Source organism: Poecile atricapillus, chromosome Z (genome assembly GCF_030490865.1).
Source record: "Poecile atricapillus isolate bPoeAtr1 chromosome Z, bPoeAtr1.hap1, whole genome shotgun sequence".
NCBI classification, from domain to species: domain Eukaryota; kingdom Metazoa; phylum Chordata; class Aves; order Passeriformes; family Paridae; genus Poecile; species Poecile atricapillus.
Genome location: NC_081289.1, coordinates 27,407,751 through 27,431,549, shown reverse-complemented (window position 1 = coordinate 27,431,549; position 23,799 = coordinate 27,407,751). Strand labels below are relative to the sequence as shown.

The 23,799-nt window shown below is 51.2% G+C and overlaps 1 protein-coding gene across 2 annotated transcripts; it reads left to right on the top strand.

Annotated features, from left to right (window-relative positions):
* Positions 1-4,972: 4,972 nt before the first annotated feature.
* On the top strand, positions 4,973-13,697 carry TOB2 (transducer of ERBB2, 2). 2 transcript variants are annotated; one of them, XM_058865224.1, is made up of 2 exons: positions 4,973-5,144; positions 9,240-13,697. In XM_058865224.1, exon 2 carries the CDS (start codon positions 9,326-9,328, stop codon positions 10,346-10,348), a length of 1,023 nt encoding a protein of 340 aa, XP_058721207.1. In that variant the 5' UTR covers positions 4,973-5,144; positions 9,240-9,325; the 3' UTR covers positions 10,349-13,697. The 2 variants fall into 2 exon arrangements, with proteins under 2 accessions (XP_058721207.1, XP_058721208.1); XM_058865225.1 differs by lacking the exon at positions 4,973-5,144 and adding an exon at positions 6,077-6,114.
* Positions 13,698-23,799: the final 10,102 nt, after the last annotated feature.

Genomic DNA, 23,799 nt, shown 5'->3' with positions numbered 1-23,799 from the left:
TCCCACCTAATACGGCTGTGGATGTTGTTTCACCATGCAAACATCCAATCCCTTTCTAAAACCTACTAAGCTATTTGACTCACTATCCTGTTCTTGTGAATAAGTTAAAGCCTTCCCTGCTGTAAGGGGAAACCAACTATTGTGTTCTGGGCTATTGGCCGTGTGCGTGCTGGAAACCAGAGGCTGCTTGTTTGTCAAATACCAGTACAGGCTAAAAGCAGTCTGTTGGCTCAGCAAAGATCTGGGAACAGGCGCCTTTGTGCAGAGGCGGAACTGAGTTCCCCATGGGTGTGTATTCCTCTCAGATGGTTAAATCAGGGTCCTGGTTCAGTGTGCTCTGTAGTCCTTTAAGTATTTTAGTCTGAGCAGAGTATGTGCTGCACTAACACTTGTCTTTGTGCAGTCTTGGGGTGCAGAGCCCCAAGACCATTTTTTGTTTTGTGCCCCTTCCAGGATTTCAGCTATTCACTTGGGGCTAGCACCAATTCCTCTAACTACTCTTTGGCTTCTACCAAAACCTCTTCTACCTGCTCCAGCTATTTGGATAAAAGTGAAAAGCACACAAGTTGTGATTATCTTCCCCTCAAAAGTAATTTTTTCCTGCTCCAGCTGGCTGTAGCTGTCACCGGCCCTAGAGCTATCTCAGCTGCTCCTCCCTCTCCTGCCCCCAGCTATTAATTCTGTCAGGTTTCTCTTCCAAGATTTTTGCAGTTCTAAGATTATCAGTATGTCTTCTTCCCTGCACGATGGTTCCCTTACACAGCTTCTGATGGATGCCATTTGCCAAGGTGTTCAGAGCAATCTAGCTCGTTGGTTACGGCAAACCTGTTCTCCCAAAGCAGTTCTTTGGGAATAAGCAACTGCCTCTGCAGACCAGGAAGCCCATGTCAGATCTGTTATCGGCCATTTTAAATTCTGTGTTTCTTTAAAAGCAGGCCATGACATGCAGATTTGTTGTACGTGGAACTTTATCACTTCAACCAGAACTTATCACTTACCCTCAGTCAGGCCGCCCAAATTATCTCACTAGGAATGCAGAAGGTTTGTACACATTTTTTTCTTTCCCAGAAACGTGGAAGATTATAAAGTTTTTCAGTAAAGGTAAAGGGAAATGAAGTAAGGAATTAATTTTTGTCTCAGAACCAATACACCCTGGTGAGCTAATTTTAGAGCACCCCTTGTTCCTAATCATTTAGCAGGACCAGCCAGGCAGGGCTTGCTGTAGAGGTACAAGTGTCCCCATCCCTTCCCCCATCCCCAACAACAGCTGAGCATACTCACTTTCTTGGCACTCCCGATGCACTCACGCTGACTGCTGGATATATCAGTCTGTATTCTGAGAGTTAAGCTGCCATTTCTAGTTGTTCTGAGTCACTGGGCAGGTGGAGAGAGGGAGGGACGGGCTTTTTCCCCTTTGCCTTGTTTGCTCAGACAGCTCTGGGGAGCATGCCAAATGCTGCTGGTGCTCAGGTCAGTTCAGTGCCACTGCCTTTCTGGTACTTTCAGAGCATGGATGGGACATTGCCCTGAAGCTGCTAATTCAGACGAGGGTAATGGATGCATTTGTGTAGCCCAGAAAAACACGACCTTGCTTGCTTGGTAATGATTTCTGTGCACCGGTAGATGATACCTAGGCAGGCCCTCTAGAAAAGTGCATTATTTTTCACCTAAATAGATTTTGAAGTACTTGTCCAGGAGGACATTGCCTTGCAGTACTGCAGACCTGAGCACATGCTAAAAGGGCGAGCTTCCCCAGAGGGGGAAAATGAGACAAGACACGTCCTGCTGCTGTGTGCACGCCAAGCTTTGGAAGGGCTTCATCAGTCCATGGAGTTTTATGCAGCCAGATTCAGGGGCTCTCTGGCTGCCAGCTGTGAAGTACTTGCGTGGCAGCAGCAGGGAAGGGTGGGAGAGACAGGGACAGCATTGTCAACGTGGCAGTTGAACCCTCATGGTGCTGTCTTCAAAGCCTAATGCATGGAGCTAACTGTCTCTTGCTGCTGTTACTTTTCTAGGTAGTTATTTTCTCCTTTTTTATTAAAATGTTGCGTAACAAGTAGAAAAAAAAATCCTTTAATTTCAAATATTTACATTGAAGAAGAGAACATGGAACCTCCTGGCCTATTAAGAAATTGGCCTCTGTTGCCAGTACTAACAAGGCATTGCTGTGTTCTGAAATGTAGGTGTTCCCTGTTACACACCCCTTCAGCTCAGCTGCCAGCCACAACAACAGCTGAGCTCAGCAAAAAGCTCTGTAACATACATCTAGTCCCTTGAATCACCTAGACCTTGTCTTGACAAAGCCCTTGAGCCCCAAGCACTACTTTTTCTTTAAAAAGAGACACAACGAAAATAAAAGGTAGGTGGAGGTCTGGAATCTGCCTGTGAGCTTTTCCTGTGGGAGCTGCATGGACAAAATCTTGCTTCTGAAATCTTATCTGCACAGGAGCTGTTATTTTCTCATTACAGACATCAGTGGGAGATGTTTTCCTCTTTCAATAGCAGGAAAGAATTTTTCATTTCCTTGGGGTTGTCATGTGAATTGAATGTAGAGAGGATTCAGGATACGGCAATATTAATTATGCCCAATTATAACCTGACTCCCCTTCCTTGGCATTAAATAACCCAACCAAACGAGCTCTGTCCCAGTGGCTTGGCAATTGTTCCCCTCCCCAGACACACGTGACATGGGAGATTTGCTTTGACGTAATAGCCAAATGGCTGAGAATGCAGGAGCAGATACTGTGACAGAATTCCTCTGCCTGCATGTGTACAAGGGCAACGCCATAATTAAAGGAGCACGGTCAAGGCACAGGTATTTTAAAGAGCCCTAATATGTAACACCCTCTTAGTAACACCTTATTAAAACAATAATAGAATTTTAGAAATGTAATTGCCTTTTTTTACTTAATGATGCTAAAAATAGCTCAGTCATTTTAATTTCCTGATCTTTGGCTGACACTATGATTTTGTTTCCACCAAAGCAAGGGAATAATAGGAAAAAAGGCAATAATTGGGGGAAAAAAAAAAAAAGGTGTTCTTTCGTAACTAAATTTCTTTTAAGATAGGAGTGACGAAAATAAGGCTGCTCATAATAGCTCTCATAAATCTTCCACTTCTCTTTCCCCTTCCCCTGCAGGAAAAAAAAACAACTTCAAAAGTTATTGATTCTTTCTGTAATCAGTGGGAAAATGAGGGAGGCTGGCTGCTGTGGCTGGGAAGGAACATTAATAAGTTTCTTAACACATGGTGTTGGCTGGTCTCAAAAGAAATGCTCTTCCGTGGCAAAGGCAGTACCTGAGGTAAAGTATTCCTGAATGAGGGAGGACAAACCAAACCCAGAAGGAGGCCTGTTGTGGAAATGGGGCAAGAGATGAACTTTGTATTTTTGCACTTGGGAGATGGTTGCCATGTCAGCTAACCCTGCTGCAACAGGGACTGTGGTAATGCCTGTGTCACCCTCTGCTTGTGTCAGCACCAAGGAAAATGTAGGACACATGGCTGGGAGAGCCTGGAAACACCGTTCTTGGTGTCCTTTCTGCTAGTTTGGAGTATTACTTGGGTCAAAAGCTGCTTTATGTGTGGACAGCAAGCAGCCTTAGCAAGTGGTTTGTGAGGAAGGTGGTGTGACCTTGGGCTGCAACATACACGGCCTGGGGATGCCTCTAGACATTTTCTTAATTTTCCTGGAACTAGCAATGGTTCTGCTTTGAAATAAAGGGTGAGGATATGTTTGTCTGCTGGCTGAGAGTGCGTTCAGCTTGCTAGTGGGCAGTGGAGCTCAGCCTTTGGCGGTGGAGGTGCCGCCATCGGCCCGTAACCCCAGGGATGGCCGTGGTTGTCCTTTCCCAGGACAGCCTGTGACCCCGAGCCCTGCCCGCACCCGCGAACGCCCCCCGGTGCGGGGCAGGCCTTGGCCGCCCCGGTGACTACATCTCCCGGCAGGCGCCGCGCCGCGCCGGGCAGCGCCCACCGCGCACACCCCCTTCGGCTCACTGGCTGAGGGAGCGCTCCAATCCGAAGGCGCCGTCGGGCCTGGCCAGCCAATGGGAAGGCTGTTGCTAACACGCCGCAGTTATTTTTAGCATGGCCGGCGCTCGCGCATCTTGCGGGTCTCTCATCTCCGCCGCGGCGGGGCCGGCCCGGCCCTCCTCTGTTGGAGGCGGAGGGACACAGGCGTGCGGTGACAAAATAGTTCGGGAGGCGGGGAGCGCATGCCGGGGGCGGGGTCTCCGTCCCCGTCTCGGGGGCGCGGAGGCGGCCGTGCGGCTCCTGTCCTCCCCGCCGTGACACCAGCCCGCCCGGTTTGGCCTTGCCCCGTTGTTCCCCGGAGAGATGCGCTCGCAGTCCCCCGGGCTCCCTGCCCCCATCGGGGGCCAGGGATCCTGAGGGCTTTGCAACGGTGGAGGGAGCCGGGATTGCCCGCGGGCACGTCTCCCCTAGCTCCTCCACCGTAGCGGGGAGGGGGACTCCACCACGGGGGTCTTCGCAGACGTGCTTGGAGTGTGCGGGGAATTGTTCCTTCGGGAGTCCCGGGGCTGGCCTTGCCACAGAGCTGGGGCTTGACCGTACCCACAGTGCGCGGAGGCGGGGACCACGCCGGCCGGTCCCGTCCCTTCCCGATCCGTTCGATTCCCCTCCCAACCCAACCCCCCCCGCCCCGCCTCAGGCTAAACCGCTTGGGGGAATCCTCAGGTCAATCCCCGCTAAGGTCGCGGCCCCCTCCAGCCTTCCCTTGATCTCGGATCCGGGATACTCCCGGTGCCCGGGGGGCAGCAGAGGAGGCTCCGCCGACCCGGCCCCCCCCGTCCATTCCGGTGGCTGCGGACGGCGACGGGAGGGGGAAGTAGTCCCGGCCCGCCCCCCGCGGCCGCATCACGCGGGGTGGGAGCAGATCCGTGCGCCGAGAGGTTGCTAAGGGTGAAAGTTTGCCGTGAGTTGGCTCACTCGGGGCCAGGGCGCGGGCGGCTCTGGGGGCACAGCAGCGACATCCACACGACAGCACCGGGCCCGCCCCGCGCCGCTGGGAACTAGGGAGGGAGGGGACGGACGAGACGGGGCAGAGCAGAGACGAGACCCGCCGGCAGCGCCCTCGGCCCCCGCGACAGCCGCCAGCAGCCGCCGGCCCTGGAGCCGAGGACGAAGTAAGTGGGGCCGGGGGTGTTTCCATCGCCCACACCCCTTCTTGGGCCGGGACCCCTCCAGCGCGCGTCCTCTTTGTGGGCTCGGTCTGAGAGGGCTTATCGTCCCCCTCCCCGCCAGGGGCAGCGATTTTCCCGTCCCTGGAGTTAGTGTGTGGCTTTGGTCCCCGGGGGGACTAATAGGGTTTCAAGGGAGAAGAATAGGGGTGAAAGTCACTCGGTCGGGGACGCTTTGCAGTGCCCCAGTTCACCATTTTGTTCCCTACAGCCCAGTTTGAGAGGCGGGGGGGAGGGGGGGCGGGATGCGGCTCAGCCCCAGCCCTAGTAGCCCAAAAAAAGGCAGGCTGGGCCCGAGGGCGGCGGTGGGCACCCTGGGCTCCCGGGAAAGGTAGGTCTCGCCGGGGTGTTCCCTTTCGTGCACGACGAGCTCCGAGGGGGAGAAGCCCGGCGACAACAAAGGCGCTGTCGGGGCTGGGCTGGGCTGCCCCCCCCCCCCCCCCCATCTCCCCCGGACACCCCGATCTGCCGTGCCCCGCTGGGTGTGCGGGGCCAGGAGCTATCCCTTGATGACACATCCCCATCCATCCGACCGCTCTGTTGGGAACCTTGTTTGCGACCTCGCGTGCCCCACTGGGGCGAAGGGGACAAGCAGCGGGGGACGGGGGAGAGGGACAGAAGGATACTGGGCTTCTGGCCTCCCGGGCTCCGTTCCGCAGCCGTGGGGGGGAAGCAGCTGCGGGGTGCGGACGCGCCCGCCCATCCCTGCCGAGAGGGAGGGAGGGGAAGGGAAGGGGAGAAGGGGGCGGCTGCCCGGCGGTCCCGGGCCGCGGGGCGTGTTCCCGGCCGTGGGCAGCGTCGGGAAGGGCGGGCGGGCCCCAGCGCGCATGTGCCCTGGAAAATTTTGTGCCCTGCCCCGCCGGGGGACGCGCCGGGCCGGGCGCGGGGCGCGCCGGGAGCCGCAGTCCGGGGAGAAGTAGGTCGCGGGGCGGAGAGGGGGGGCGAGGACTACAGCTCCCGGCGTGCCGGGACCGGCCGGGCACCGGGGATGGAGGGGGCGACGGGGCTCGTCCCCGCGGGGCCGTTCGTCTGACGGGCGGCAGGCTCTCCGCCGCCCTTGGCGGGGTGCTGGGAAGGGCGCTCCCGTTCCAGACGGGTGTGTCCGGCTGTGGGACCGCAGGCTGCCGTGGCAGCCGTCTGTTTAAGTCCCGAGACGGCGGCCAGCCCGTTCCCAGGGCCAGGCCTCCTTCGGGAGCTCGAAGGGGGATACCCACAAGGTCACCCACCGTGTTGGTGTAGCCAGGAAGAGAGAGAATCGTTCCTGCATTCGCTCTTCTCTGCTGCAAGTGATGGTCTGGCCTCTCCCTTTAAGCATACCGATAAACAGGGAGTCTGAAGGGGCTCTTGCCTTCCCTCCGCAGAGCAGAGAAACAGCTCTTTGTTCCTTGCCAGCACCTCGATGTTCTGCCCATGTACAGTAAGCCTTTACTTTGAAAATGCTGGCCTTTATGGAAGACTGCTCAGAATATCTCTTACAATTGTTATTCAGTAGTTTCTTCTCTCCAGGTCATGCTGCTTCAGCTGAATTTCAGTGGGTTTGAAATTTTTTTTTTAAATTATTATATCACATTTCAGTGCAGTAGAAAGAGATTGAGGGGATCCTACTGAAGCACATCTTGCCATGTCAACAACCTGAGGAGCCAGTGACATTGTTTTTGTGCCTTCAGCAGGTATCGGTTGTATGCCACTACCTTGGCCGCTGTTGGTGTTATTAGGCTAATTAACTTATCTTTTTTTCATAAACAAGCTACAGAGTATTCTCTTTTTAGGAAAACAGGAAAAAAGAAAAAAGGAGATAATGTATAATTGTACCTCCTCACTGCTTTCTGCAATGGGATCCTCGATGTATATTGAGACACTTGTATAGCAAATAAGATGTTAACAAATTTTGGCCACTGTTCCTTTCCCGGTCTTTAATATCTGATTTCTTAATAGTTTTTGGATCTGGATTAGAATTTATCACAAGGTAAAAGACTTACAAACTGGCTGTTCTCTTCCTGCTTAACTTGCTGAGATCTCAAGGTGTCTTCTCTTTTGAATGTCTCAAAACCAAAGAAGTTAGAGAGCTCCATGTAATCCTCCCTTGAGGTAGTATAGTCTATACAAGCTCTTGTTAGGGTTTAGCTGTGCTCTTTAGGGGTTTGCTTCATACTTAATTTCTGTGGAAAAGGCTCTGTCTCTGTGCCAAGATTTTTGCCTTCTGAAAATGGCTTCTTAACTGTTCTTAGAACAACTGTGGTTGCTTATTTCTTTAGTGCTCATCTGTTCTTACTTGGACTTGGTCAGGTTGCAGTGACGTACCAAAGTTTGTTACATTGCAGTAATTCCTTAAAGAAAGTTTTAAAGGCAAGACTTCTTTTCCATTGTTGCTATGTGTTTTTTCTGTTCCTGAGTCAAACCCAAAGGGGGTTCCTTCCAGAACTGGCCTCCTTGTTGGCAGATCTGAGGTGTGGGATCTGTTTCTGGTTACCATCTTCCTAAAGCTAAACTTCTGTGAATGAAGAGTAGCACAGAAAAAGCACAGAATCTGCATCCCTTTTTTGCAGTAAAGCCTCAAAATATTTGAGGGCTTCTTTAAAATTATTTGATCCTTCCTGTCCACTGAACTAGACCAAGCAAACAAGTCTGGTCAGTTTTTTAATTCCTCCTGACGTAGGCCAGCGTGGATACCTGGTTGTGCTGCTGGGATTTTTCAGGGGAATGCTGACTATGTATGTTTGTACTCCATCCCCACCCCCAAATAATTGTCACACATCATAACCATTGGCTTGAGTGCTGTGCAAGAATATTCCTGAAGCCCATTTTAGGAAGATGGTTGAACACAGTGTGTCTCTTTGGGCAAGGTGAGGGCAGCTGAAGACAAAGCAGCCTCTGACTAAGCTGTCAATTAAAAACTGGATATTCTTCTTTCCCCTGGAGAGGTGTGGAGGCTACTAGAAGTGTGCTTCCTCTTAAAATGTCTGTGGGATTCATCTTCTTTGGATGAGTGACAGAGCGTAGTGCTGACATACCTGGTTTGGGTTTTTTTTTTGTACCCAGACAAACATTGTTTGCAAATCTTTGTATAATGGGAGAGTTGAGTGTTGCGGTTTTGCACTGTGCTTTTGTGGGTTGTCTCCATTTTGGAGACTTCCTCACAAGGCAGAGAGAGAGAGGAGGGAGGATTACTTCGATCCTTGGTAAGCAATTTCAGTTTTTATTAAGTAGGCACCTGATCCTGGCCGAGCTCATCTTTCCTCTGTGCCTGGGTAAGCGATGTGACCTGCACTGGTCAGGCTGTTGGCATGTGTGTATTTTGTGACCCTATGCAGATTTACTGCTCTACTCTCCCCCCTCAGCAGACTTAAACTGAGATTTTATGCTTGTAGCTAGGCAGAGTCTCAACTGGGTACACTTAATAAGATATGTGCCTGCCAGTCAAGGGGATAATAAATACGGGCTGGCAGCTGGTGCCCCAGCACCCTCCCTCTCTCCTTCTCGTTCCTTCTGCGCTTGTGCCAGCAGGACGTGGCACCCGGCACAACTACCCGGCCTCCCGGAGGAGAGGCTGGCCCTGGCGTCCTGAGCGTGAGCAGGTCTCTGCACAAAGCTGCTGAGCAAGTCACGAGGCTGTTCAGGTGCTGCACTTGTGCTCTTGAGAGGCTGGTGCAGGTGAGCCGTGCTGGAAGCAGCCGAGTGCCAGGGCAGGAGAGGCCTGTTAGATGTGCTGATAGAGCTCTGCCAGAGCAGACAGTGGCCTGCTGGGTTACAGCAGCAGTGCTTGGCAGCGAGGTGAGTGTGATGTATGTACTTGTGTGCGCGCAGTGGCTACTCCCTTATCTCTTTCAAAAGAGGAGTAGGGAGAGTTCTCCCTATCAGCATCCCTCTGTTTTGAGGACCAGTACATTTGTGATGACTCTCCTAGAGAATATTACTTCTTGTTAGTATTTGTGCAAACTGCTCATTCTGCTTTGTTCATGAAAAGGCACAGTTGTTTATCTCAACAGGTGGAGAGTTGTTGTCTTCTCTTGTCTTCACCTATCCTTTTCTCTCTTTCCCTAGGTCTCTTTGGAGTCAAAAGTTGTCTATGTTTCTGTCATTTTGTCACTTTTAATACACGGCCCTGACTTGCTTGCTGGGAAGAGAGTATGCATCTGGAGATCAAAGTTGCTCTTAACTTCATCATCTCATACCTGTACAACAAGCTTCCTCGGAGGCGGGCAGACCTGTTTGGTGAGGAGCTAGAGCGCCTGCTGAAGAAGAAGTATGAGGGTCACTGGTACCCAGAGAAACCTCTGAAGGGATCTGGCTATCGCTGTGTTCATATAGGGGAGACGGTGGATCCGGTGGTGGAGCTGGCGGCCAAGCGGAGCGGGCTGGCTGTGGAGGATGTGCGTGCCAATGTGCCAGAAGAGCTGAGCGTCTGGATCGATCCTTTTGAGGTTTCCTACCAGATCGGTGAGAAGGGCTCTGTTAAGGTTCTCTACCTAGATGACAGTGAGGGCTGCAGTGCCACGGAGCTGGACAAAGAAATCAAGAGCAGCTTCAACCCCGACGCCCAGGTATTTGTCCCTATCGGCAGCCAGGACAACTCGCTGTCCAACTCTCCGTCCCCTTCCTTTGGCCAGTCACCCAGCCCCACCTTCATCCCTCGCTCTGCACAGCCCATCACTTTCACCACTGCCACCTTTGCTGCCACCAAGTTCGGCTCAACCAAGATGAAGAAAGGTGGAGGAGCCGGAGGAGGGGGCGGTGGAGCAGGGGCTGTGCAGCAGCCGAGAATGGTCAGGTCTCCCACCACCAACCTGCTGAAGCACAAGGGCCTCTCCCTGTCTATGCACTCTCTGAACTTCGTCGGGAGCGCTGGGAGCCAAGCCCCACAGTCACAGCTCTCCCCCAATGCCAAGGAGTTCGTTTACAGTGGCGCCTCGCCAGGAGCCAGCAGTCTCTTCTTCGATGGTGTTGCCAGTGAGAGCCAGGCCAGCAGCATCCCGCCAGCATCGCAGTTCAACGCCAGCACAGGTGGTACCTTTGATATGGCTCAGGTCTTCGGTGGCAGCACCAATAGCCTCTTTTTGGAGAAGTCTCCCTTCGTGGAAGGACTCAGCTACAACCTGAATGCCATGCAGTATCCTAGCCAGTCGTTCCAGCCTGTCGTTCTGGCCAACTGAATATAAAGGAAGGAGAGTATTTTGGGGCAGGGTGGGAGGGGGGGAACAAGAACAAAACAAACAAACAAGAGGGAGAGAAAAGAAAAATAGAAATATACAGAAAATATTAAAACCTTACAAATATAGGTTCTTGGGGAAAGAGAGAGCTCAGTGTTGTTGCGCTGTGCTGGTAACGCTCCTGAAGCACTGAATTGTTTTTTAACTCAGTACCTGTGCTTTTTTCCTACTCACTTTTTTACTCCTTAAAATGAGTCTTGGGCTTTTTTTTTGTTTGTGTTCCCCCTTCCCCCACCCCAGCCCAGGACGGGTGCAATTGTAGGTCACAATGTTCCTGATTCCCTGCACCACCCCCTGCCCCACGCTGGCCACAGGGTCTTCTACCTGGGTGTAGGGATATCATCTTCATACCACTGTGCTGGAGGAGGGACAAGAAGAGGATGAGTCAGTGTTGGTGGGGACACACACTCTTGTTGCGTGCTAGCCAGAATGGGTGGGTGAGCTTGCTTTTTCTGTTATAGCTCCGCATGTAGACGGAGAACATTGCCTGTGCCCACGGGTGCAGACTATTGTGCTGTTGTGGCTCCAGCCCAAGCTGGCATCAGCTGTTCTGTCTGTGTGCTGAAAAGCACTAACTCTTCTCCTTGACCATCTCCCAGCACGTCACAGTCAGGGCAGAGCATTACTGTGAAATGGCTTCTTCCTGCTCCCTTCCTCTTCTGCACTTCAGCTGTGGCTACAGGAGGAGGACAGTGCTTTGAGCTTAGTGGCTCTGGTTATTGGATCTTTATGTACCTGAGCAAGAGGGCCTTTTTATGCTCTCTCAAGGCTGCCCAGTCTGCTGGATGACAGCTCTTGTGGTGTAGAAACACTGCCTGCCTCTCTGGCTTGGGGGAGGTGGCACTGGAGCTTGGGTGGAGCTGGACCCCACTTGGATCCTGCCCCCACTTCCCAGATGTTCTCCCCAGCAGCAGGGGCCAACATCCACTTGGGGTGGCCTCTGAGGTCAGAGTTCTCATTATCTGCTGTGAATTCATCTTCTTGTCTCAGAGAGGAAATTCCTTCCTTTTTATTTAGTGAGGCAGCACAACCTTTCAGGAAGATAGGGTGATGCTGTTGAAGCTGCTGTCTTGAGTGGTAGCATAAGGGTTTATGCTTTCAGCCAGGTATACACCTGACTAAATCCCTTCCCTTGCCTTTCTGAAGCGTGAGGAGGTAGCTGATCCAGTGAGAAAAGGAAGCACCTATCTTAAATTCCGTATTCCAGCCAGATCACATCAGCATGGACAGCAGTAAGCTTAGGGCAGAGCTGGGATGGGCTCTCCAAAGGCAAGTGGTCATCTCAGCCTATGAATGTATGGTGCCTCTTCACAGCAGGGATGGGATCTGGGACTCTGCAGCTTTCTCCAGGGTGATGTGCTGCAGTCAGGCAGTAGTGGCTGTTCAGCTTGATCCCTTCTGTGTTGAGGACTCCAAAACCCACCTTCACAGAAAGCTAAAGGAGGGCTGCTTCATGCCCAGAAAGGGTGGAGGCTTTTTAGGTGGGAAGGGAGGTCTCCTTGGAGGCTGCTGTGTGATTGTGGAAGTGTGCAAAGAGGAGAGAGATGGACATGATGAAGCTCCAGTCTTTGAAGTTCTCAGTTCAAATGAAAAATAAGCTTTTGCTGCTTCCCAAACTTGAGGTTTGGTTTTCTTTTAATGATGCTTCTTGGAGCACAGTCTGAAATCCACTCCTCCTGCACTTGTGGAACCAATGTGCTCTTTCAAGAAATCTCTGTTTCAGGTGAGATGAGCTTGACCATGTGCTTTTCCTGCCCCCTTCCCTGAGACAGAGGCACTCTAACCCTTTTGTAGTTGTGTTGCCAGTGAGCATTTGTAGAAGGTAATGGTCTGTCCCAGGGAGACTGCCTGTGCCCAAAGCTCTCCAAGGAGAGTTTTCAGTGCACCTTTCCCTGTTGGGTGATGGGGTGTACAGTCCTGACATTGTGCCCAGCATGGGTTCCCAAGCAGGCTGCTTGCTCTTGAGCTATGACCAATGCAGCAGCTGGGTGAGGAGAGCAGAGCCCAGCCAGTTTCCCAAAGCTGGTGCCCCCAACCTCAACCCTGCAGGTTTCCAGACAAAGACAAATCGATGAGGAATGGCCTGGCTGTTGTGTTTCCCTTTTTTCTTTCCTTTGAACCCACTGCTTTTAATGGAAGCTACCACTGCCATGAAGTCCTTCTCCCCAACAGGGTGCTCTGGATGCCACCCCACACGCTGCACTGGACTCTGAGGGGTGCTCAGCCCCTGATGGCAGGACCTGGTCCAGTTGCCCCCCACTGTCCCCACATCTGGCAAAGTCACCTGTGAGCCGCTGCTGTGAGACAGCGTGCTCTCCTCCAGCACAGGGAGGGAGGGAAGTGGGGATGTCCCCTGTCCACTGCTTATGTGTGTGAAGCTTTGATGCTGCTTTGCCCTGCCACACGTATTATACCTGCTTTAAAAATAGTGGTGTGAGTGGAAGGAGGAAAAGAAGAGGGACCAACCTCTTTGCATCTTAAAAGGAAAAAAGTGTGCTTCAGAAATGTTCCTCCAGCATCAGGCAGCAATGGAAACTAATGGCCTTTTCAGGTCTTTTCTAGTCTTGGATGTAGGCGTTCAGCTTCAATTTTATTTTTTAAAAACCTGCACTAATTTACCTGGTTTCTTAGGAAGAGAAGAGAGATTTTTTTTTTTTTTAACTTTTATTTTTTATGGGTTTATGTTCTTTTTGTTGATGTCCGTTTGTATTGAATAATTTGCTACATTTGTAAAATGTAAGAGGTATATATAATATATGTATATTTCTAACGTAAAAAAATGTAATTTTTTTCTTTTCAAGATTTTTTCTTAAAAAGAGGAGAGAAAAAATATTTTTTCAGGAAAAAACTTTAAAAAAAAAAAGAAGTGGTGAAGATTCCTTTCTCCCCACTCAGCCTCCCTTTCCTCCCGCCCCTCTCCAAGGAGTGAATCAACAGTTGCCTTGTGGGAGAGGAGTGAAAGAGGATAGAAGTCTGTATGTCTCAGAGTGGAAGGTTTCTGCGTGTGCTCTGCTTGGGGTTTTTTGGAGAAGGGGACTACTGAGAGGGGGAACCAGGGGGTTGCTGTCTTTTTCTTTTTTTTTTTCTTCTTTTTTTTTTTTCTTTAGCGAAGGAGGAATACAATCAGAGTTTTGTATTCAGAATGTTGTGCAATATTTTGGAACGGGATATTGGTGTGTCTAGAGATTTAGTTAAAAACAAACAAAAAAACCCACAAAAAGGTTGATCAAATCTGTACAGTTTCTATTGTTCCAGATTTTTTTAAGTTTGTATTAAAAGCATGATATAATAACTGTTTGTCGTGTGGTGTGTGCTCAGTGCAGAGAGAACACCTCGGTTGTGCCTGGTTTTGGGTAAGGAGGGATACAGCTGCCTTTGGATGAACTGGTGCTCAGTGTCAGCCTTGCAGGCAAGGCCCTGGTTTCACAGTATTAGGAATAGCTCAGTGATGCCCAGGATTGTGCAACGGGGCCAGGACAGCTGTCTCAGTGACCTCTCCTGCTGCCAAGAATAGCAGCACATAGGAAAAAGTGGCGATGTGCCTGGCCATCCCTGGTCCTGCCATGATTCAGCTCCCTGGAGCGGGGGGAGGAGAGCTGGCTCGCCTCCCTGGGGGAGAGGAGGGAGCCTTTAGTGTGCTGCTTTGGGAGCCTTCAGTCAAGCAGCAGAGTTCCAAAAATACCCAAATTGTGTGGCAGCTCACTAGGACCATCGCCTATGAGGCCAAGTTAGGAGGCCTCTGGTGTCACTACATGGGGTAGATGAAGCTCCCCATGGCAGTGCTTCCTGCAGAGAGGTGCTGATATTGGATTGATTTCTTTCCCCTCTGCACCAACCAGTTTGTGTTGATCCTGGGGTGGCTGGGGCACTTGCTAAGCAAAGGGAACATCAAAGTACATGTGTAGGCTCTGTCCTCCCTGCTGTGAATGTTTATGCAAGGTGAATTCCCGTTGTGGGGTGGGCTTGAAGCTGAATGTAAGAACATGCAGCAATGATAGTGGTCGGATTTTGTTTCTCTTTTTTGTAAACTCTGACTGCTTGGTTTCAATCAGGATTTCTGTTCAAGGGGGCATTTCCTTTTTGGCAAAAGGAGATGAGATGGCTGAGGAAGGTGCCGAAATGCACGTCATACCCCACGTGTGCCACTGACTGTGTGACCCAGCTTCCCCAGCCCCACCACACTCCTCCTGCTGCCTCCTGCTTGAGGGGTGCCTTAATTTCCCCATGCTGCCTCCTTAAAAAGCTGTTGAAGGGAGCTGCTCTGAATGTCCTTGAGGAAACCAAACACGAACTGGAGTGTACTCCCACTAGCATCCTTACCCCTGCCCCCTCAGCCCCTCTAGCCTAAATTTCCTCCTGGGAGAGCTCACTGTGCCCTTGGTTTTGTGAGCCCCAGGAGCCGGGCTGCTGCTCATGCCTACTGTGTGCCGCGTGACTGTCACACTCCACTAGGCAACAAAACTATTTTTTCCCCTTTGTGTCTCAAACCCCTTGTAATCATTTATCTAAAGCACGCACAAACACTTGCCCTTAGACATGTTTTTGGAAATGGAAAATCGAGGGCGACTATGTGCCTTCCTGATCCTTGCCCTGCATTTGCTCAGCTGTGACGCAGGCAGGCACGGAGCCTTTCCGTTTTTGGGCACAGGTAGGGCCTGGAGTTGGTTTACAGCTGATAGCTGCATAGCTTGGGCAGGGATTAGGGAAGAGGTTTAGTATAGGCTTGTTCCTTCCGAGGTATTTGTTACTGTGCTGTCTCAGGGAGCAGGAAGAGTGTAGGGAGCTGAACCCCATGTAGTGCAGTGTGCAGGGAGAGGCTCTGCCTTCCGTCGGCCTGGAGCCCTGTGTTGGGCCAGTGTGGGGTAGTGCCTGGGTGTGGGAGACTTTGTCACTGTTTGGACAGTGACCGAGTCGGTCCCAGAGCAGTTTGCTCCAGCAAGGCATGGCAACAAGATGGGACTTGTCTCCTGAAACCTCCGAAGCGAGGGGCGTGGGGGTGCTGTTTAGACATTCGTCACAGGGGACTCCGTTATTAAGAAGGAAACTCGCAACTTGAGTCACCGAGAAGGCGGACTCCCGCCTGAAAGGAGGAGACAGCTCGGGTAGAAGATGCCACACTTCAGCCTTGGGCCTTTCAGTCTGTGACAGCAGCAGCAGCAGTGTCTGAATCGAGTTGGGCTGTTCAGGGAGTACAAAGGGGCTGGTGCCCGGAGGAAAGCCTTATGCAAACATGAAAAGTCATTCTCTGGACTGTGTTTAAAATACAGGTCCAGCAAAATAGCCTGAGTTTAGTTCAACAGGAGAGGATCTCCTCCTACCCCAGAGTCTCCTGGAGACTTGTGATAATTGGGATTCAATAACACATGGCATGGGCACTGCCAACAGCGGGTGCCTCCCCGTGTCCCAGCACTTGCCGACATGCCAGGACCAAGAGGTGGAAAAACACCACTAGTTGGGGGGGCCAGGACCTGCTGAGTCCTTGGCATCCCTGAGGAGTTTTCCTGCCAATGCCACCTGCTCCACACTCACATGGCTGCAGCCGCAGCGCTGCCCATGGCCCCAGCAGGTGTGAGGGGCAAGGCTGACGCCACGGTTGCAAAAGGCCAGACAGGTCTTTGCACCCCACATGTCCTCCACTGAAGCACAGGCACCAGCCCAGCTGCAGGCTGTGACCAAGGTTAGCTACCTCCAAAACCTTGCACTTTTTCCTTTGGTTTTTGTGGCAGGGCTCCAATTCAAACGCAGCCAGGAGCATGTTCATCCCCAGCCTTGCACAGCTGTTCTTCCAGTGCTCCTCCCACTGCTGCCTGTGTTATCACTTCCAGAAACTTGATATTTTTATGAAGCTGATGAAGAATGAGCCTTTCACCCTCCATCTGTAAGACACTCCAGTGAAGGATAAGCCCTGTCTGGCACACATGGTGCTTTTGACTTGTACTGGTCAGTGAAGGGCACGTTTTGTATGTGGCCATTGACAGTGGCAGAAGTGACTCCAGCATGGTACATGTATATGTCAGGAAGGAATGTGGTTTTTCTTTCATAAGAAGCCCTCAGAAGGCACAGGAATGAGGTAGGAAAAGAGGGTTAGGATTAAATTTTGCCTCTTTGTCTTGAGAGGGGCAGGGAATGGTACAGGTGAAAGTGGTAGGGGGGAACTTTCTCCGTCTTCACCAAATACCAAGAAGGCGAGAGTAGTCCCCATGTTATTCTGCAGAGTCCTGGGGGGGTGGGGAGCATTTGTGCTTATTTTTGTTGACCTCACGCTGCTGGCACAGTTTGACAGCTGAAGGAAGCAGATCCTCCGGTGTGTGTCCCTCCCACTTGGCAGGGTGTTTCCACCAAGGACAAAGTTTTCCTTCAAGCGAATCAGCCAGAAACTGCTTGCAGAAGGTGCAGCTGGGGCTTTCATCAGACAAAAATGAACCTGAAATGACCCACATAAGGTGATGCATAGGGAGGGCAATGGGTGATGTTGCTGCAGCAGGAAATGCTTCTTTCACAGGCCTCTGTTGCAGAGCTCAGCAAATTCATGCAAGGGCCAAGTCCAGCTTCCCTCAGCAACAAGTGTTCTTGCATTTCCTGATCTTCCTGTGGTTGGGTTCAGTGTCAACACGTGCTGCTGCGGGCTCCCTCAGAGGCATCAGTGGCGTCACAGCAGGCCTCGGGCACCTTTCCAAATCTACCGAGGTCATCCTCTGTCCCTGCCTGTGCCCAGCATTGCTGCTGAGCTGCAGCCAGGGGGATGCTCCAGACCTCCCCCACAACATCCAAACTTGCGCAATGCACTGGACAAGTGAGGGGCACACAGAAAAATCGGGGGGAACCACAGAGACCTGATCTCTGTGGGAGGGGAGAACTGGGGTTGGCATCCTTGTGGGGACAGACTGGCAGCACAGTGGAGAACACGAGGAAAAACCAGCAGTGGTGTCTGGAAGACCACAAACACGAGTCAAGGAAGGACTGAAGAGCAGAGGGAAGAAGAACAGCACCCCAGGGACATGCAAGGTGTTTACACACAGGTGCTGACAGGGAGGCAAGGAAGGCAGGAACTCTCCTTTTCCCATCACTACCTGGTGAAAAGGGGCATGCTCCCAGTGACCCAACATGGGCAGCAGCTGCGTGGGTGTCCTTCCTTTGGAGCACAGCCAAGCAGAGCCTTCCCACCCCAATCTGGCTCCCTGCTTGTCAAACTCTCATGCATGATCTTCCTCCAGCTCTCAGTCTGCGCTGGTCCTGGCATGGTGTTTCCCATGTGGGGACCTGGCCAGATCTCACAGAGGGGCCATGAGTCACAGTGCTGTCCGTGCCTCCAGCACAGACGTGGAGATGCCGAGGCTTGGGGAGAGGCCGTGTCTTCACCACACTCGCAGGGAGTACGAGCACTGGGCCGGCAACCATCAGTCTCTTCTGCTGCCTCACACTGATCCTCCAGCACCAGGAGCTGCTCTAAATGGGAAAGGAGGTGATACAAAGGGATGGGACAGAGACATCCTGGGGAAGGGCAGCTTATCCTTTGCAGTCATGCCACTGCCAGCAGCCACTGAGGAAGGGAAAGGGCTTAACAAACCCAGACAAAATAGGATCTAACAAAACAAGACCAGAGAGAACACAGGCGGGCTGTGATGCTCCAAGGCAGAGCTGAAGGTGATCTGCACTGCTGAGGAGAGCAGTGTAAGCTGTCATTGTTGGACAAGGCACTAGATGATAGAACCCACAGTCTAAGTGCTAACATATCAGCACAGGGAACCACAAATTGTTGGTTTTTAGAAACATAAGCAAAGAAAATTTCTCATGGTCTGGATTATAAATCACACCACAGATCAAGAGCATAAAACCATGCAAGAGGGACATCACTTGGTTCTTCAAATGGGAGACTTGACCATTGAGAATAACCAGTCAAAGCCAGCTAAGAAAGATTATTTTATTTTGATAAGACTTTATTTTTAATCTTTTCTAATTGTCTTCTCCAAAGGTACAGTGCTCTTTGAAAAATTCCATTTTCTTTCATGGAGATACTTGTGATGGAAATCTTATGACCAGTCATGGAACTTAAGTAAAAACCCTATCAAAGTCAATGGCTACAGAGGTTACAGCAGGGGCTACAAGAGCTCCATCACCAGCAGAGAATAATACAGCATGTAACCAGCAAGTGCTCCATCATTCATACGAGGCCAGTGTTTACTGCAGGAGAAAGCACTGACCACATCTTTAGGTGAGCACACAGACAACTTCACAGCTGAAAAGATTTTGCTACTTTACATTTCTAAAGAAACAACTCGAGGCTTCCTAGAGCGCACCTTAAAATGCTATTAATGGACCTGAGACCATCCAAACTTGACTCCAGTGTTTTATATTGTGGGGTGCATTAGACTGAACTGTCGACTCCTCAGTGCACAGAGTAACTGCTAAGACCTGTGAGTTTTCCAGCAGCACCTGATTGATCTCTACCTGTGATGGAGCTTTCCTGGAAAGTGGAATGTACTGGTTGAATGAGGCCATCTGAGGGCCACAATATCAGTCTTCAAAGCTTAACTAGGAAGTGGAAGTCCGTGTTAGTAACTGTGTGCTGACCCTTGCCTTGCCTGGCCAGTAGAGCTTCATAGTCCAGAACCGGTTGGAGCTGGATATCTTCCTTTGACATACCTGGAATGTGCTACAAAGTTGCACAAGTATCTTCTCCGGTGCTGCTCTGCCCTCATAGGACTGCAGGAGCTGGTGGGGGTGGGCCCCATGAGGAAACCACGAAAGCCAGATCACAGCGCTACACTGGAGGACCCGTGTCACCTCAGTGGTGTGACAAATAGCTGGACGTGCCTTTTGGCTTCCATAGTCGGGAGGTAAAAGGGCAAAGGGAAGGTGTGTCAAAACTGTGTTTGCCTGGTTGACAAAAACCTAATGATTTTATCCAGTGACTCTTGTTAACCTTGACAGAATTGGGTACGGGGAGCTGGCTCTGACCTCACAAAACCCCCAAGCAAACCCTTCCCAGATATTTTTCTGTAATACAACTCTGTTGAGGAGGGTACAATTAGCAAGAGTCATCATCATCCCCACCCCTGCCCCCCATTTATTTCACTGTCTTTAGTGTTATCCTCTCTCCCTACAAGGTCTGCAGACAGAAAGGGGTCTCCACTGCATGCTGTGCTGCTCCCCTGCCAGCCAAATGTGCGGAGAGCTTTTCCTTTGCTCCCATGCCTGGTGAGGCCACTCTCTTCACCTGCAAATACTGGTGGGGGAAGTGGTAATTGTTCCTCCTAGAGGTAATTGGCACTTGGCAGGATCCTACTCATCTTGGTGGTGACAGGGGCTGGCTTTCTAGGCTCTTCCACCAGCAAAGCAGGCTGCAGGGCCGTGGCTCTCCACCGCACAAACATTTAACAGCCTCTTACCCAGGGGTGCAGCTGTCTTCACTCCTGCCTGGAGCCTGCCCTGCCAAAGCATTCACTCTGCTGAGTGAATGCTGGCCTCTTCACACCTTGCCAAACAAAGCAGGTCTGACCTCAAGGAGTTAAACACTCAAACTGGTGCACAGATGAGTGTGTCTGCTCTGCTTTGTGGATCTGTTCAGCGGGCGGAGTAGAAAGGAAGGTGAACAGATGCAACTGCACCCCTGTAATGTTTGCTGTTACATGCACATGCTGCCAAAATGTATAGGAAGACCCCAAGGGTATGGAAAGGCTTCCCAGCCCTCTGGATATGACCAGATAATGCCACTATGGATGCTACATTCCCCAGGTAGGAGCTCATCCACCTGGGAAACTTGGAAAACATCCTTCTCCAAAGCCCTAGCCTTCTTGTCTCCCTCACCTCTCTATCTTCCTTGCTCCAAGGGATTATTTTCCATAAATGCTGTGGCCTGATCCTTGGAGCAAACAGCAGCCAGCAGTAGGGTGTAAGAGAGAGTCCTGCCATCAGTGAGCAACCCTATCTCTCCCTTTGCCTCCTGCTGTACCTATCCCCCTTGTGCCATTCACCTGCAAGCAGCTGATTCCCTTTTTTCCCCCCCTCTACAGCTCGTCCTGGTCTTCACTTCCCACGTATGCCTTGCCTGTCTGGCAACAGCTGCACTCCATGCAGCGAAACAGCATTTCCAAAAACATGGGCCTCAGCAGGTAGCTGCGGGAGCCGGCGGCTGCGGTGCACAGTGGGAGCGCTGGCTGGAGCAGTTGGCTTGGCTGGCAGTGATGTCCCTGTTCTGCTACCACTGCTGCAATAGCCCAATTAGTAGCTCAGGTGTCGCCACAGTCTTTGGCTGTGGCCCAAGAGCTAATGATGGAGCAGGTGGCAGATGTGAGGATTGCAGCAGTGTGGCTGGAGATGAGGGGAGCACATTTGGAGCAGCTTGTTGTTGAGACCAGTCTTTGCTGACCAGCTGGGATGATGGGTTTTGCAAGGTGTGTTCTTGCTTTACAGAAGTCTCCAAAACAACCTTCAACCTCTGAAGGATACTGCAGTTGCATTTGGCTCTGTCACCCCTCCCAGGATGTCCAAAATTATTTTGGGATTACAGCAGTGACCATAGCTGTGACCACTGGTTTACAGCAGGAGGAAAACTCATTAAACCCCAAAGGTGTTTCATCAGAAGCAAAGTGGCAACAGGGCATTTACATGTCACTCATGTTGATGCAACATGATGATAGAGGGGAATAAATGGCATTGTCTGATGAAAGAAGCTTGGTCTTACCAAATTCCTTCACTGTGTGTCTACCACAAATGGCCTGAGGCACTTGGGAATTACTGATCCCAAAGAAAAACTATGGAGAGGAGAGGAGAGGAGAGGAGAGGAGAGGAGAGGAGAGGAGAGGAGAGGAGAGGAGAGGAGAGGAGAGGAGAGGAGAGGAGAGGAGAGGAGAGGAGAGGAGAGGAGAGGAGAGGAGAGGAGAGGAGAGGAGAGGAGAGGAGAGGAGAGGAGAGGAGAGGAGAGGAGAGGAGAGGAGAGGAGAGGAGAGGAGAGGCTGAAGAGTGGTGGTGGAAACTGTCTAGAAGTGTACAGGCAGTGCAGTGAAGAATGTGCAACTTGACACGCAGCAAGAGCTTGAGAAGCTTTCTCCAGGTTCTTCAAGCAGGTTGAAGAACTGGTTAAAAAGAGGCTTAGAGCTATGACCAAAGAAGCTGTTGATGCAGTTTGACTCCTGCTGTGCTTACAGAAGCAGGAGTTTATACCTTCTTTGTAGGCAAACAGGATTATGTCAAACTACCTAATGCCATCATTCAGTTCTCTTACTAATGGAAACATTGAGTATGGGCTAATTGCTCGAGCCAAAAAGGGAGGCAGGTTTTTATGATCACCATGTTGTGTTACGCTGCAAGTACAAACTGCTCCTTTTGGGGCTCTGCATAAAGCCAGAGTATAGATCCAGCTCTGCTTGCCTATGCTTGAGGAGTCAGGATACATGGATCCTCTGAATCTTTTCCATCCCAAGCTCCTGTCCTTGCCGTCCTTTCCTGGGGCCTGTTTCCACTTCTGCTGCATTCAGTAGCAGAGCTGACTTCTGTGGGAGCATTATGGCCCTTGGGTGTCAGGCCCTCAGTGGGCTACAAAGAAAAGGAGTGGAAAAGTCTGCTCTTGGGTCTGAATCCATTATACTGATGCTTCTTTCCCCCAATGGCTCCAAAAACACCCACTGCTGCTGAAACACAGCCCCATCTTGAAAAGAGCTGTGTGGCAGTGGGTGTCACGGCAGCCATTTTGTACTAATAACAATAATTTTGTATTAATACCATGTCATAGTAGGGAAGACAGAAATGACTAATTAAAATGTTGCAGAGATAGTCAAGTCATGAGAGCATTACTCAAGTGCAATTTAGCTGGGAAGCTGCAATTCACAGCTCTGCTTTGACAAAAATACCACAGGGCTTAATTGGACACGTCGTTGTCAAGGTATCAGGGTAGCATCCTGCCTGAACGCAGCTCCAGGCTACCCACCATCCAGACTGGGCATCCGGTCAGAGCCTTCCACTGCTGGCTCCCAAGTGGCTGGTGCCAATTCCAACAATAGTTTTTTCTGGCCTAATCCCAGGCAGGCCTAAGGTGTCTCAGCTTGCAAACAGACTCATAGTTCAGTGTGGCATGCTTAAGATTGGGGTAACAATATCATCAGTGGGGAGTCTAGCTAAGCAAAGGAGATGGAGGGAGGGGAAAGCAAAGGGTAACACAAAGAGACAGATGGAAGAGAGAGCAGCCTTCCAAAAGGCCAGAGAACGGAGGCAGGAAGGACCTGAGTGTGACACGGACAACAGCTCCCATACCTGGCACATTTCTCTCCTGCTGTTGCTGTCTTGGAAGAGATGAGCCTGGTTTCTTCTGAAAATGCCTAGTGAGGAATTACCACAAATACTTTCTCTGATACATTCTGTGGCACTGTGAATCTAAATGATATATGTTACAGGAGAGAAAAAATGAACTTGCATGGGCTCAACGAAGCATCTCACCCTGTGAAAATACCCTCCCTGAAAGGTTGATGTGGGTCCAGACCTGCATAAGAGGCAGGAGAAGCATCCAGGCTTTGGGGAAGGGCTGTCTTGATCCTGAGGAGCCTAGTCCAAAGGAAGAGAAAGATGTGGACATATCCTGGCATCTCAGTGCCCTGCAACCAGTGACAACTCTGAGCTTTCATTGCCCCAGACTGGCAGATCAGAGGTGCAGTCTCTGCTCTGGGCCAGAGAAAATCACTCGTGAGGAAACACAGATGAGATCTTCCATCTAGCTGACCTGCATGTGGTGCCCCTGCAAAACTCTGCTCCGCTCTCTCAGCTCCTTCTGCTGACTGCCAACACAGATGTCATGCTCACCAGAGACACCTCCTTTTCCATACGCTAGAGATGCCCAGTCTTGCCTCAGCTTGGCCAAGCTCCTCAAACCTCTTGCCAAGGCTGACTGTTATTTACCCATTCTCCTCAGTGGGGCATGATGGCGAGGCTCTGCCTAAGCACAGTGTGTGCCCAGGATCTCAGTTAGTGCCAGTGGGATGCAGGGGGAGAACGAGTTTCCCCACGCATGGACTCATTCAGAGGCCCGCAGCCTTGCAGCCAGTCCAGCTGAATGATGCAGAGCCAGGGAGGACACACAGTGGGACTTACCCACTGCTCTGGGATGTCAGTCCTAATGGAAAACAGCAGTGAGGAGTTATAATATGCCATAAATATTTACTAGCTAAGGCATCCCTTTCCCCAACAGTTGTTAGAAGTCCTTGGATGCTTGAAATTTCAGGAATGAACTGCATCTTCTGCTCCAGCACCAGGAGAACCCAAGCACCATCCCAGCCCGGTCCTGATGAGTCCAAGTCATACCTCCTGTGCAGCAGGTGACTGCATGGCTGCCAGACCAGCCCCAGATCTGCTGAGCCCCCAGGCAACACCGTCAGCTCCTGTGAAGTGTGCTTGGTTTGTGGATG